Below are 16,681 nucleotides of genomic sequence, written 5' to 3'. Positions count from 1 at the left end.
AAGAAAAACAATCTCAATTACCTAGGTCCCAGATTTATTATGCCCTCAGTTGTTCAGCACAACAGCTAACCTGAAATTCAGCATAGAAAATCTGAACACTCACCAATCTCAAAAACAATAATTCCAGTGAGGTCTAGTTTATGCTTATAGTTGCAAAACTGTAACATGGCACTGAAAGAATTAGCAACAATATCCTGAGTACCCACAGAGGGCTGGTGTTTCCCCATGTACAAAAAATAATCAGTGGAGTCATCTTGTGAAGGGTGGAGGTAAATTTTATAGTCCCTAACAGAAGGCAAAAAGAGTGGATCATTAAAATTTCCCTGAGGTCCTACTCTGAAGATTAACATAAGTTGATCAATAATTTCAACCTAGCCAGTTTTCCTCCAGCAATAAAGAATATCAAACCAAGTAGCTGGCTTGAATTGTATGAAACTTTTGAAACACAGTGAGCTGTGCATACTATGAGAGGCATGAAAATAAGAGTAATTAAGCACATTCGCTCTCCTATGTCTTACTCCAGGGCACAACCTTATTGAAAGGAATGATGGATAGAATCTCTCACGCATAATGAATTCAGTGTTCTTTTTCTCTTTTAGGGGCAAGTTCATAGGGCTGGATTTACATAAAGTAATGTTCCGTTTATGAGAATCTACTATATCACATAAATAGTCCTAACAACGTTACAAAGTAATAAGTTAATGAAAGTGAAATAAGCATGCTAAAGCTGTTGATGAAACTGAGCTAGTAATGTCAAATATATTTAAGGCCACTGAACAAATGAACAATTACTTTATTTAAAAGAAACTAAGAACAAATATAAACACAATTTTTTGGCAAGGCAGCAATTTTAAACTGTTAAACTTTATAAATATAGATCTTATACTCTACCTTCATGAAAATCAAAACAGAATATACGTTCTAGAATACTTTTCAAACTGAATTCCACAGTCCCTTAGCGCCTGGAGTTCTACAAATAAACGACCTAGATCCTGACACTAATAGAAGATTAGAACTGTCATATATGTTCTGATTTCAAAATTTTGTTTTAATCAACCTAATTGTTCTCATTTTATTAAATAAACTTATAATAAGTAAAGGTTATAAATGTACATTATAAAATAAGCATACAACGATAAAATACCACATGTATCCCTTTTATATATTGGGGTCCTTCATAAGAATTTAATGTGCAAAAAGTTGCTGTTTTTTAAAAGTTGTTGCATTTAGAAAGTTCAAAACTTATTGTTCTATGTCCTATTAGTCAGGGATATATTCAAAACACTCTATTGACAAAGCTAGAGGAATGTACTATACCACCTAGAAAAAATTTTAATGAGTACTGCAATTTAAATATTAGCGCTTAAAGTATAACTGTTCTGCTATCTGAAATATTATGTGAATACAAATTTCATTCTCCCACCTTTCTGGGTCACTATGAACTTACAATATCTCAATAAACGTTTCTACTTCAGAACAATGTTAAGAAAGCCTTTTGAAAATTTTGAAACTAAACTTATAAAATTATTGAGTTATATTACTTTTAAATATACCACAGGTTTAAACTAAGACTAAAGTGGACATCAACAATTAATATCACTTAATTAATTGAAACAATTGAGCATTTGCTTCAGCTCTGTTGCACTAGAATCCATTAGCTATAAAGAAAAGGGGTATCCAGACCTAGAAGGTGTGAACTTATTTCTAAATTCAAAATCTGAATCTGAATGCCACTTTAAGAAAAAAGTAATTAGGATAAAAAGTTAGCACCATTAAAAATGTGAAAGAATTGGATGGCCGGGAGGAGGCAGCATAAGGAGAAAGAATTGGAACCTATAGTACAAAAAAACTCTAACAGTCTTAAAAAAATTTTTTCTTTCTGTAACTATGATTTATATCCAGAGAATTAACATTCTTTCCAGAAAGCTACCAAACAATACCTCCAAAACACACATACACACACAAAAAGCCAGGAAAATCGCATTCTTCGTGCAAAACAAGGCTTATTTATGGCTTCTCTTTTAAAAATCTATTCAGATGATATACTGCTTTTAATTTCTACAAATAAATATCAAGCAAACTAAAATATCCAACACAAAAGGAATATTAAGTTAATTAGAGCCAGAAAAATACTACTGTGATGATCAAATGTTCTGGCAATGACAGAACATAAGATGGTGAGAAATTACAGGAATTTAACCTTTGACCTCACCAACCTATGTACTGTTTCCATAACAGAGGCTTAAAGGTTCTATCAGCAAACATTTCAAGTTCTTAGCCAGCAAGCTCTAAGTTCATCTTCCTATATAAACTCAGTAAAATTACAATGTTTTTAATTAAAATGTTCAAAGATAAAGAGTAATTGGTTCTTACCTCTGGTCCTGATGCATGTGACAAGTCTCCTCACTGGCATAGTTGCTGCCTAAGCAGCTACAAAGACTAGGTTAGCAGCCATTTTGAGACAGCTGCACTGTCTCAGTTGCACTAAAGTGTAATTAAGATGGCTGCAATGTGCACTCAAGAACTCACACAGTGAAAACTCAGCTATGAATCAAACAAAGCCCCTCCCACTTTGTCAGCCTGCAGGAAACTGAACACAGACAACAGCTAATGCATATACTGCAACAAACAATGCAGCTACTCAGGACAGAGAAAACAGCTAAGGCAGCAAGCCAGTTTTGTAACATAATGCCTGTGAAACCCGACTTGCAATACAGACTTTGGGCACATCCAGATCCCAGGCAGCTTGAAGTCCACGCCACATATTAGCAGTTACAGAGATAGAGCCAAATCACACACAGCAAACATCAGGGAATTCGCTTGAAAAAAAAGCCTCCATTTCAGTCCAGAAAAAAAAAGTCAAACTCTGCTCAAGGCTCCCTTTTTAAAAAATCTTTTATAGTACTTTTACCATGAAAAGAGTGCCAATTTTTACAATTTCTGGAAATTAAGATGTTTAAATCCTGATAGTCAATTTCCATTTATAGAAGGCTAATTAAAGATTTTCCCTACAGAATCTAAGCCCCAAAGTGCTCAAATCCAGCAGAATGGTTAAAGCTGGCAATCAAATTTTTGAATCTTGACAATAATTTTAAATAACTGCTGGGGAGGGACTAGAGACATTAGAGCTATGATGGCAACAAGGGTTATTTTGAGTAATCTGCCATAAAGATAAAAATAATTTCTTCTCTTCTGTAGTCCAGATGGTCACAAAGACATTTCCAGGTGAATGTTTGGTCCCAGGGCAAATTAAATTGCATGCCCTGCCACAGACCTCGCAACATTTTGATATGGGTAAAAAGCAAATAAAGAATGTGGACACTCCTGGGGAAAAACAAATAAGGAGACCAAAAGGGTATAATTCAGTCTGAAAGTAGGTATATTAACAAGACAAATTTGAGAGAGATCCCAACAAATCTGTCTTAGCAGTAACCTAGCCATCAAGAGACCTGAGGAACAAAAGCATAGACAGAATCTGCTTGACAGGTCACACGAGCTATCACCTTTTCCTTCTCTCTCCCTTGGTTTACCTTTCTCAAATTTAGCTGGCCTGTGCTATCTGGTCTCTATCCACCACTACATCTGGGTATTTATTAAAACAATTGTTAAGGGTGTAGGGAGTGGGAGGGGTGTAACTAAAAGGAGAAGGGCCCCATAAATTGATAATTGTTCAAGCTGAGTGATGGGCACATGGAGTTCATTATTTCATTCTATTTCTGTATATTTGAAATTTTCCATAATAAAGGTAAAAAAAAAATCAGCTTTTATAAGGTCCTTATTTATTCTACATGAGGCAAACTGGATCATGTATATAAAAACTGCTTCGGGTACTGTCTCAGGGGGAAAAAAAAAAGGTTGTACCTGATCCAAGCCACATTAGTTCTTCAAAAATGTAACTGTGATTCCCTGACGGTGGCTCAAATCTATTCATTGAAAGCAAGACCTTGGTAAGAGTCAAACAGGATAGAAATTACCGTAGCACCGGAATGTGAGTAAGGTTAATGGGGGACAAATAGCCAACACACTTAGAGCTGCTTGATGAACGGATTCTGATATTCAGGAAGCAGATTCTTTTGGAAGTCTGTTCCACAAAGATTTAAGTTACGTACCACATCATGAAATGTATAAAGCGCCGCCCCCTCCCCCCTTTAAGCCTCCCCTGTCTTCTCAAATACCTTTCCAATGTAAACCCTGGCTACTTTTTCCTCAGTCTAAGCTTTCTTGGTAAGCTAAGCAGCTAGATGGCTACTATTATTGGCTATAAGATCTACTTTTCACCCAATTTAGATTTCAAAATAAGACACACAATCTAAATTTCATCATTATACCAATCCTCCTCCAGCCACTATAATCATTTTACTACCAACTTACTAGATTTTCTGTATTATCCCAAGGCACAGTAAGTCAAATCAATAAATATGCTGATTGTCTACTATATGTAAGGGGCTTTACAAGACAAAGGACTAGAGAGGTACATTAATGTGGATCAAGCCTTTAGATAAATTTTATACACATTATCTCAATTAATTCTCCCACTAACCCTACAAGGCAGGTTTTCTCTCCAATTCGTGATTGAGGAAACAAGCTCAGAGATTACACAACTTCACAAAAGTGCTAAGACCTCCATGTACCCTAGACTACACTCAGCCTGAGCCCACGGAACTCTGTCCACCCCTTTCCACATTGGTTGTGTTTCTGTGCATCATGGAAACAGTTTAGGAAAGGAAAATGTTTAGGCTGTTATTCGGAAAACGGGTGCCACTGCCAACATGTTTCACTCTCTAGCCCAAAAAAAATATCCTAGTTCACCCGATAAATCCTATTCATGATTCAACCTAAATTTCCTTCTTACTGACAATCTTTTCCTTACTCTCCCTTCTCCTTACTATGTCCATCTCCCAAACCAGGTCCAAGTGCTCTCTCTCAAGATCTTTCATGCATGTTATCATTACACTTAACAAACGTCATTACTTCTATCTTTATATATCAGTTCCAAAGGGACAGAAACTGCAACTTAATTCATTTCCATTCACTTCCATAGTGTGAAACAATGTTTATTTGCTCAATAGATACTGAGTTGAAATTAATTCCCAGTATTTTCATTTCTACCACAAAAATCTTAGAAAATTCTGTATCTTTAAGGACTTTCATTTTCAGGATCTCAACCCTTATTTTCTAGGAAGAAGAAGCAGTCAACTAATAAGTCAATTAAGTTTGTGGTCTTGGCCTAACAGACCTCTGCACTTCAAAACCTAGGATGGAAAAAATACCTTTTGTAGAGCATTTTCCAGTTTTTAGTGTTTTTATAGGCACTATACAGGAGCTACTACATGCTTAGAACAGCTGAACTCTGAGGAAAATCTACAGAAAATTATAGAACATAAGCATACTATTTACATTTAAATTTTTTAATATTACTAAGAAAGAATATAACTTGATTATATAATGTCATAGATTATAAGAAATTTGTTTCAGATAGGGTCAGTCTAATAAACCCAATCACCATTTATATGTAAAAGTAAACACATTTGGAAACTATTTCTAATATTAGGCAAATATTTCCATGATTACTCAATATTTTATCTCCTCCTAAATAAAAACTAGCACTTTTCACATAATTTTTTCGTTTCACTCTTACAATGACCACGTAAAATAAGAATGCTATAATCTCAGATATTTATGACCAGAGAATGTAATCATTTGCCAGCAGTCACACAAGTATTGTGAAACAGAACTAGAAGAGGATTAACTCTAGTCAACTACACTTTTTATATAGCATATATCACACTATTAGAAAAGTTTACATATGCAAAATATTGAAAATTCCATAGAACCTAAACAAAAGGTTTCATTGCACTAGAGAGAAGGTAAATATACTTTTCATTTATCCAGTTAATATACTTTAATTATACAAATTATCAACATCATACATATTAAAAACTACAGTAAAGGTATTTTTTGAAGGCATAAATCCTCAAGAACAGGGAGAAAAGTAAGAGAGACAATAGCTACAAAGATTTAGGGAGCTGGAAAATAAGCAGAACCACTGGTAACTAACTTAGCAGCTCCCCAAAACCCATATTCCAGGTTGTACTGGGAACAAGTTAAGAACCAATTTGATTTACATGGCAGCAATTTCAAAAGACATAGGAAATAGAAGAACTAGGTACCTTTGGAAATTGAAGTGAGGGGAGCAAATAGGATGATGTGGTTAAAAAAGGGACTAGTGAGGGGCTGGCCCCGTGGCCGAGTGGTTAAGTTCGCGCGCTCCGCTGCAGGTGGCCCAGTGTTTCGTTAGTTCGAATCCTGGGCGCGGACATGGCACTGCTCATCAGACCACGCTGAGGCAGCATCCCACATGCCACAACTAGAAGAACCCACAACGAAGAATACACAACTATGTACCGGGGGGCTTTGGGGAGAAAAAGGAAAAAAATAAAATCTTTAAAAAAAAAAAAAAAGGGACTAGTGAAAGCTGTTTGTGAAGCAGTAAGATACCCTAGATGCCGTCACCAAATACATTCCACTGAATACCTGCTCACCACAATCCTAGCAAAAGTCTGAAGACAACATCCACAGTTAAAAATGAGAGTACATACCAAAAAGAGAGTAACATTGCTGACTGTAGAGACTCCTAGTCCTGTTCCTCCAATAATCTCCCAGAATGCTACAATCAAACCCTTATTCTCCATAGATGAAAATGGAAGGATATTCTCTGGGGGTATCTTAACAAGTACAAAAGACCTTAAGGTCTTGGGAGCTCTCCCAAAATGGCCTACTCAAATCAGCCTATAGTGAAGTTCAAAACTGATAAATTTAGACATTCTAATCAACTTTTTAATCTTCCATAATATATTCTACAGTCAGGCAAGGAAGACGTAGGGAACTAAGAAAAGTGTAACATGGAAGATAGAGATGAAAACAAAAAAGCAAAACAAAACAAAAACACAAAGTAACAGACTATCAGGAAGAAAATTTCAAAAAATATTAATATCCACAGATAAGAAAAGATGTTGCATTTATGTGTCAATAATAGAATACTATAGGCAAGGAACAAAAAAAAGAAATTGAGAACATGATAGAAAAAAATGAAAAACTCAACAGAAGGACTCAACGACAAAGCTGATGAAATCTGCCTGAGCAAAAAGACAAAGTTGTAAATAGGAGGAAAAACATAAGAAAACTGGAGTACCCATCTGAAAATTCATACTAGAATGACAGAATGGCAAAAGAAAGGTGTCACCAATGAAATCATTTAAGAAAAACTTCCTAAACCGAAAGGCAAAAGTTGCTAGTCTGGTAGGGCCCAGTGAATGTGAGCAAACAATAATAAACAGTTCTACTTCAAGGAATTACAGTGAAATTTCAGAACACTGGAGCTAATCTCAGATTCTACAAGCTTCCATGGAGGAGAAAGTCAGAAATAAGAATGTCTTCAGGTTTCTCAGTATTAATAGAAGCAAGATCAGGGAGCAGTGCCTTTAAAATTCTAAAGAAAAATAATTTCCAACCTAGATTTCTATACCTAGCCAAACTATCAATCAAGCATAAAAACACAGAATGACAATTTTCAGACACACATGGTCTCAAAAGATATGCCTCTCACACACATCTTCTCAAAAAGCTACTAGAGAATATGGTCTCCTCCCCCTAATGACAGAATAAGTCAATAAAAAGACATGACACATAGAAAACAAGGGTCCTACACAGAAGAGGGGTGAAGGAAATCCCCACAGTGGTAAATAAAATTCTAAGGATGACAGTGGTGTACGAGATATAGAGAGCAACTAGGTCAGACTAGAGCAATGAGACTCAAGAAACAAAAGTGAGTCAAGATCCTTGCTGTCACTGTACCTGATGGGAAAAAAAAGTGTCTTCTAAATAAACATCAAAATCTGAAGTAAAGGACTGTACCAAATCATCTTAACTATTACTATTACATGGAAAAGATTCATGGATGCAGGCATCCTGTTATAAGTTAACATTATATTCATGAATCAACATCTGTCATAACTGTATCAAGAGAATAGGTTAGAATTTCCATGATTGTGTTAGTCCAGTGCAGACAACTTTGTGTAAGTAGATTACTTCACCCTAGATCAGTATAACAAGAATTACCTAGGACTAAATGAATTGATTTCATTGTGGTTAATATTTTATCTTAATGGTCATGTAGGAAAAACAACTTCTTAATATATCTTTAACTCTCAATTTAAGATACATTTTGTATAAAGCAGTAATTTAAATAATATCTTGATCCAATACCTTCAGAATTCCAGGGGAAAATTACCCTCTGAATGATCTTAATATAGGTGATAAGTTAATAAACCACCAGAACACTTTAAGAATAATTCTGTAGAAAAATACCGAATATATTGATTGGCCTTGTCTAAAAACTACTTAGCACAAACATTAATATTATATTAAGTATCATAACAGTCTATTTTTTATGAACCAGTTTACATAGTTTCATTAAGAAACTGTTTTCCTTCCTACCAGGATAAAATTGGATAAATCAAATTTGTAACCATGACCACAAGAGAAATGTGACATTTAAAAACAAAACTCTTTTAATTAGGTATGACAAGAAACAAGGACTGCACCTCAAATGCAGAAATGATGCCTACTACGTCTTCACAGGAAATCAATTTAGTATCTCTTCTACAGCTTATGGATTCCCAGCTTTAAAGGGAATAAAGAATATCACTTCCTGCCAAACACAGAACACTGACAAATGTGGGAATCTCAAAGAACCATGATACCCTAACCAGTTTTAAGTACTGCAGGTGAAAACTCATTGAGATAAATTAGATGGCTCTTGGTTCCTGATGTTGTAATCAAGCAGATAATAAATAAGCAAATTATTATACTTTACAAAGCATCTAGACAGATGTTAACTCTTAAATCTCATGTCAAATGGACAAAGTTTTGTTAATCAGCCTATAGGGAAGTTTTTCTATATTAATCAACACCTCATTACACCTATCTAAATAACACAGTGAAATAAAATAAAAGATCCAAACAAAATAAAGAATTAGAAAATCATTAAACAAATTTATATAGTTAAATCTGTGCCTTAAGGGACAGAAATGTGGCCACAGGAAGGGTTATGAAAGAAAACTGATACTTTGTTTTGTCTCAATTTTGAGTGAGCCTGTCCAGCAAGTTCCATAGCTGGGGGGTGAAGTGGAAGAGAGCACTCTGCGCCTGAAATTTAAAAAAGAAAATGGGATAAACGTATGTAGATCCAGTCCCCCAAACAAATGACTACATCTCTAACTTTGGCAATATGACTGTCTACAGAAATTTAACAAACCTTGAAGATATGAGAATTAATGTGAGAAAATGGCCACTTTTCCACCATGAAGAGGCTTACCATAAACCTCGTGAATTTAGTAATCTTGTAGGGTTTTCTATTTTTTAAATACTTTGGGTTTTTTTTTTAAGATTTTATTTTTTTCCTTTTTCTCCCAATGCTCCCCGGTACATAGCTGTATATTCTTCGTTGTGGGTCCTTCTAGTTGTGGCATGTGGGATGCTGCCTCAGCGTGGTTTGATGAGCAGTGCCATGTCCGCGCCCAGGATTCGAACCAACGAAACACTGGGCCGCCTGCAGCGGAGCGCGCGCACTTAACCACTGGCCATGGGGCCGGCCCCTACTTCGGGTTTTTTTTAATTTAATCCATCAGTCCTAAACCTGGACTCTCTCACAAACCTTTGCAAATAAACTGCTTTTCTAAATGCTTATTTTCCCTACTAGTGAGTGATATTATCAGACCTGCTTTTCTAAATTACTTTTTAAATGCATTTAAATTCTAGCTCTAGTAATCAAGAATACTGTCGTTTTCTATAAATCTCCTTGCACTGCGGGGCTCCCTATAGCTGCACATAGCTGCCTCTTAGTAAATATTCATGCCTGACTAATTGAATTCACCAATTGATTGAAGCCAGAAAAGAAAAATATCTCAGGAACAAATGCTAAGCAGTTTATATATCTAATCTCATTTAACCCTCACAACAACCCTACCAGGCAGGTGGTATCACCATTTGACAGATAAGGAATGCCCAGGTCCCAAGACAAAATTGCGGTTCTTTCCACTTCACTATATTACAAACTGGTTTTAGGAAAATCCTTTGCCTTTTCCCCTGTTCTTTCTTTCTTCATTGACTTGTTTTTATCTCCCAACTTTTAAATCACTTCAAGTAAATTTTATACGGAGTGAATTATATAAACTTAAAACATAAAACAATTATATCATTCCATCTTTTCATCAAACTCTTATTAATCTGCATACATATGGCCTTCAGAGTTATAGTTTAGGAACTTCTTATTAATAGGTAAGCAATGGTGTTTCCTTATTTTCTTAAATTTCTTCTATTTCTTAATGAAAGAGATGAAATAATTTTTTCCAGAAGTTGTTTTACTATTTATAATTTTTCACATGCAAAGTGCTTGTCGAATCTTTTGACAATTTATGCAGAGTGCTTTAAGCAAATTTCACGTTCAAGTATTAAAAAAAATAAAGTTCTGACATTTGTGAATAATCATGAGTTAACGGAAAGAAAGGAGTTAGAATATCTTACTCCCTTTTTCTGAAGCTCCACTTAAAACAAAGGGGTTCTATTCTTTCAATAAGCAAATATTTATTGACTATTAAGGTAGGCATTGTAGAAAGCCATCTTATACTTTTAATAGTGGTCTTATCAGACCTAACTAGAAGGAATCGGCCTTAAAATGTGACATTTGTCAGATATGTCAGTATGATACAATTCTTAACTGCAGAAAGCTTATAAAGTACTACACAAATAACTATAAACATAAAAGTAGAGAGAAATAAATGCCTTTAAAAGAGAGACAAAGTATAGCAAAGTAAAAAAGAGAAATTAGAGAACTTCCAGCTGTAACAATATCCTTTATTAGGCATATTATGTAGGCACCTAGCAGCAATGACTCTTATTTACAAAGATCAAGGATTTATATCAGGGAGCTATTTAGAGTTCTCCTAACATACTACCTTCTTTCCCACCTCTGAGATTTTGAACATCCAATTTATTCCCTTTACTAAGCATATTCTTCTAATGCATCCCTTAAAATAAACTCCTCTAAGAGTTCATTGATCTCCCCTCAATAGAGTCCTACTTTCTGTGCCTTACACAAATATCTATTGTTAAACTTATCACATTCTACAGAAAGCTTTTAATTACTTACTTATTAATCACGTAAGTTTTACCTATACGCAAGGAATTTACAACCACAATCTTTTTACCTGTGTATATTTCAAGGCCCTCAAAAGTCACATTTTCCATCTTGAAAATGTGTATTTTATACATATAGTTATAAGTGGAAAAAAATAGAATCTGGATAAGATAATTCAAACATAAACTCGACTCCGAGACTAAAAGAAGCAGTTCAAACAACTGTCACTGACAGTTTCCCTGCAGTGCTTCATCCTTTTAGAATAAGCAAGTTAACTGGAAAGGTTAAAACACTGTACGCTAAAGTTTAAAAATTGAATTAAACTTCCAATTCTTGCAACGCTAATCATGATTTAATATGTTTTCAAAGGCAACCAGAAAGGGGAAGAATTCTACCAGAAAAGAGAAATATTTCTAATAACTACAACCTCAGCCACAAATCATGAATACAAAGCTCTCAAAATTCCATTTCAAAGGAAGATATACAGAGTGATAACTGGATCTAATTCTCAAAACAGAAAATCAGTTTTTAATATCAAATTATTAATCACTTTGAGACACCACTTCTCCAGCTCCCTTTTGTAGCAGAAAATGCTAGTTGCTCTCTAATATCCATCTCTCACCTTTTATAAAACACTCTAATTTTAGCTGAGCACAAGGTTATCTAGCAAGATATACATTTCCCAACCCTCCTTTCCCAGCTAAGTATGTTCCTGTGACTAAATTCTCACTCAAAATACGAGTCAAAGTGATAGATGCCACTTCCACATCATGCTCTGACAAGAATGAGTGTGCACTCCCACAGCCCTTTCTCCCTTGCCCCTTGCTGTTGAAACGCTGGAGTGGTCATGTTCAACCTAGAAACAATGTTCAACACATGGAAACTGTATGTGAAGCCAAAGCCACCTAGAAACCCTAACCAGTCTTCCTCTGTATTGCTATATGGGAGAAATAAACATTTACCACCCTTAAACAACAATAATAGTATCTCAGCAGCTTAGCCTTAACTCTAATCCAACTAGCTCCAAACATTTACTGCCTAAAAGGAAATAAGAACAGTAGAAAAGTTCAAAGGTGGTCTTTTTTCTCTTCCCAGCTTTTACCCATTTCTGCTTAAGACACTGAATCTAATAAGGGTAACAGGACAGAGAGACTCCTAAGCTCCAAAGCCTTAGTTGAGAATTAGCTGAAGCACTCAAGTCACTCATTAATGTTTCACCAAATCCTTTATCTCCTGTCCCTCAGAACAGCAGATTCTCTTCCCACCTTCTAGGGTCACCTTTCTACAAAATGGAAGGCATTATCTTTGAGAATTACTGACAAGGAGAGATCCTTTTACAGCTCTGTCAGTTCTGAGAGTCACTATTCCAATGTACAATCCAAATTTCTTCTAAGAATGAGAAAGTGCCATAGAAGGCCGGACACATAGTTCCTAGCTACCCACCAAGACAACAGTTCCCCAAAGAAGCACCGGCCTATACAGACAACAAAGAAAGGGACAAAGGATTATATAGTAAGATATTGTGACACTACTACCTTACCTCACCATCATACAAAGGGGGCCTCTCTCCCAAACTAAAGGGTATATAGACAGTGATTCCTAGTTGTTAGATTCCAAATACTATAACACATTTTATAACATTAAGAGCAATAAAAAATTGCAGACATGAATAAGTGAATATTTCTGATGGTAAGTTAACAAGTCATCTTCATTTCCTAGACTTTCATGTTTATATAGGTCCAATTATAAAGACTCTCAGGGAGGCACCATCAACTGTACCCTTAGGGCTGCCACATTTTTTGGAAGGTGGCCAAGGAGATGCCTGAGTCATTCTCTTAAAGACTCAAAGATCCAAATGATCAAAATCCAAAACTGAAAACATTCACATTATATAAATAAGCACTAGTGCCCTGCATTTCTCATTTTGCAGGACTTAAATGACTGAAAACCTGCCCAGCACTCACCCGCTCTGTCTTCCAGTACAAAATGGTTCCCACTGTGCTACTTGAAACATATGTAAACAAAGTTTAATTTTGTGGAATTCACTTTTCTGTTTTGAACAAACTAAAATGCCAGGAGAAACAACTGATTTACTTTGTAGATTGCAGGACACTCTGAGAAAGAACACTCTGAACTAATTTTTAAAGTCTTGGGCTCTCTAAAGAACATAACAAAGTTCAAATGAGCAACAATTGTAAAACAGAAGCTCCACTAATGGATAGGTAATTTCTAGGTGGTCTAGGGAACTGACAAGGACTATGGCTCCCTCCCCAGAGCTACTCAACGGTATTTTTGTAATCTACTGTTTAAATAACATTAAAACATCGCCTAATTTTTATCTATAATATGCCCCTCAACTGTTAGGAACTCAAAGGCAGGAACTTGATCCTCAAACTTCTTTCTACATGTGACTCTGTGAAAAAACTAGATATGCCAGCATATGAATTTTCCATATACCTCGAAACTTAAAAAAAAAATAGAAATCTTTCTATATTAAGTCATACACTTCTTTGCCTTCTTGAATAAGTTAAACATAACTAAATTTCTCTATGACTCAGAATCATTAATTAGATCATCAAGTACCATAATAAACATGCTATAAATACTGATTCAGCTCTAGGAGTACTGATTCCCAAACTAACCAACCTCAAAACTAAGTTTTTAAATTCTTGCTTCTAACACTTGAAATCAGACCCCTTCACTCTTCAAGATGCTAGCCATCATTTCTTGCCCTGAACCATATGCATTTCTCTAGCAGCACTTCTCCCGTCCCTACTTTGCTACTTCTCATGGGTTATAGCCTGAAAAATCAAGTATCATAATTAGTCAGAACCAGGAAAAGTTCTCAGGTAAGGGCAAAGGTCACATAAAAAAGTAAAATATGCAAACTTCTACAAGCGAATTTGCTGGAAAAAGTCCCAAAGACGGGAAATTTTCATTAAAGAAAAGAAAATACTTAAGAAAAGCCAATATCTTAACATTTGATTTCTACCTATTTCCTAGATTTATTTTCATAAAGCCAATAATATTTTACCACTTGATTTCTATCTTCACTTCCTTGACTTTTTCTTTTCATGCCTTCACCAATTTTCAAGTTTAACTAGTTCAATAAAAATACTTTGGCAATAACCTGACTTACTTTGCTGTACCCATTATGAAAAAGTAGAATTACAACTGAAATATATCACTATTAATCAAGATAATACTTTTCACTACAATAAGCACAAAAAACTGATTTAAGAGAAAAACAATTTATGTTAAAATTTAAGGAAAATCCTTATGTGAGAATATAGCAACTTAATATCACCAAAGAGACTAAAAAAAAATTTTTACCTTTATTATAGTATTAGGCTTCATTCTGGCCAGAAAACGAATTAGATAACTTTTCAAACTTCCTCCATTAAAAAAAAAAATCTATGTTAAACAGAGAAGAAAAATTTTGGTTTCAAATACTGTAGAACACTTTATTTTGGCAACCTATTTTCCCCAGTTCTCACTTCATACTTGTATTATTTTCATGTCACCATGTCCTACAGCAGATTAAAAATAGAAATGTAGTCCTATATCCTCTGTCAACTCATCCTTACTAACATTAAATGAGTACCAGGAAACAAGTAAAATAACATCTTAATGAAAAGTAACAGGAATCACAAATTTTCCCAGAGTTCCTAAAAACAGTACATTTTTGTAGGCTCCAAAGGAAGTGTATCATATTCATTAATAAAGAAAACAAATAGTATAACGATGTAAACCCACCCCAGTTTAGGTATAATGCAACTCTAAATAAAACTTCAAATAGTTGGCTTTCTAAAAATTTAACCAAAAGAATCTAAAGCTCATCTATAAGCAATTTAAAAAGTAATATACTAAAAAAAACTACTGCAAAAAATATGAAAAGCAAAGTGCTAATATCCATAAATAGCTGTTACAAAAACATAAAAACATTAACATCCACCACAGAAAAATACTCAAATAAACCTCAAACAGCTAATTCACAAAAAATGAGAAAACTGCATACATACTAAACATAAAAAGTTCAACTTCTCTTGGTTATCAAAAAAAGTTAATGAGCTACTATTTTTCAACCACCAAATTGATGATGGAAAACTAAGTTTTTATCAATTTTGTTAATTACTTTAAAAGTCCTTTGAAACAGTAATTTCAAAGAAATATTGAGACACAGATCATGACTCATGTACAAGGACGTGCATGGTAACATTATTTATAATAGAGAAATGGGCAACAAATAAAATTGCCAACAAGAAAAAAAAAGTTTAATAAGTCACAGTGCATTCTTATTAGAGATAATATTATGTAGCCATTTAAAAATGTATTGGAAGAAGAGTTTATAATTTGGGATATTTTCATGATATAATATTATGTAAGCACTAAAAAATATTTTACAAGAATAACGAAGTAGGAAAACATCCACAAGTTACTACGACGTTAAAAGAGCAGGAATGAAATTATGATCCAAATGAAAAAATATCGATCAATAAATATTGATCATTGATCATTAATCAACAAATATTGATCAACTGATCAACCACGGAAAAGTCACAAAAATCACCAAACGTTTATTTCTAAATGTTGATTATTTTCAACACTTTCCAAATGTGCTACAAGTTAAAAAAATTAAATATATTTATCACACATTCAAATCATAATTTATAGAAAAAAACAATTTTAATGGTTTATGGCTTAATCATTCAAACCTTTTTTTCCTAAACTTAACTTATCATGTTTAAAATTCACAAAACTAAAAAGAATTTAAACGACCTCAGTAACTTAGTATTCATTCCTGGAGTAACCTAGTCTTAATATTTATATATGCTGTATACGTGTCAAAATTTTGTGTCATCATAAGCAACAAACCAAAATTTCAAAACATTCTTGTTATTGACAGTGTACCAATGAACAAACAGTGGATGTTCAGACAATTCATTAATCTTAGTTTTCAGTTTATAAAACTATATTTGCCTTTCTAAAAAACATGACACAAAAATTGTCCTATCAATAAATATTTACATTATGGTCTTCAGTGTTTTCAAATACCTCTTAGGATCTTCAACATTAACCTAAAAGGCAATCATTTGTATATCAAGTGAGAATATAAATATACAAACCAAAATATTTCACTTTTCTGGAAATGCAAAGTGTACCATGCTCTAAGATCAAACTTCTTTTCTTAACCTAAATATGTATGTGTATCCATATATACACATACATACACAAATACAGAAAATACAACATATTTTCAACTTGAAAACACCTGAAATAATGTCTTAGGGGGTGGGGAGGGGTGTGCTGGGTAATCACCCCAGAAGCATAAAAGAGAAGAGATTACACAACTGCCTTCCAAACATATTTCTGTGTAGAAGACTTCAGAGGTCCAGCCATTATATCAACGACAAATTTTCTGTTGAGAAAAAAAAAAATGTTTCCTATCATTCCATTCTATCTCATAGGCGATGTCATTTAAGA

The 16,681-nt window shown here is 34.3% G+C and overlaps 1 protein-coding gene across 21 annotated transcripts in view; it reads right to left on the bottom strand.

Annotated features, from left to right (window-relative positions):
• ATF7IP (activating transcription factor 7 interacting protein) overlaps positions 1–16,681 on the bottom strand; it is a 113,758-nt gene that overhangs the window by 95,130 nt on the left and 1,947 nt on the right. For 4 of the 21 annotated variants that reach the window (XM_070619155.1, XM_070619168.1, XM_070619149.1 and 1 more), the window contains exons 2-3: positions 16,545–16,616; positions 14,531–14,611 (exon numbers count right to left, since the gene is read on the bottom strand). The exons of 2 other annotated variants lie outside the window; for them this stretch is intronic. Coding sequence is in view for 2 of the 19 variants with exons in the window: in XM_008532938.2 (XP_008531160.2) it covers positions 2,374–2,390 (17 nt within the window). In the remaining 17 variants the exon portion in view is untranslated. Of the gene's footprint in view, positions 1–2,373; positions 5,615–14,530; positions 14,612–16,225; positions 16,617–16,681 lie in introns of those variants that run through there. 15 more of the 21 variants (XM_070619171.1, XM_070619153.1, XM_070619166.1 and 12 more) reach the window with 10 other exon arrangements.

The sequence above is a fragment of the Equus przewalskii genome, chromosome 5 (assembly GCF_037783145.1).
Source record: "Equus przewalskii isolate Varuska chromosome 5, EquPr2, whole genome shotgun sequence".
Taxonomy (NCBI): Eukaryota; Metazoa; Chordata; class Mammalia; order Perissodactyla; family Equidae; genus Equus; species Equus przewalskii.
This window is presented reverse-complemented; position numbering and strand designations above follow the sequence as displayed.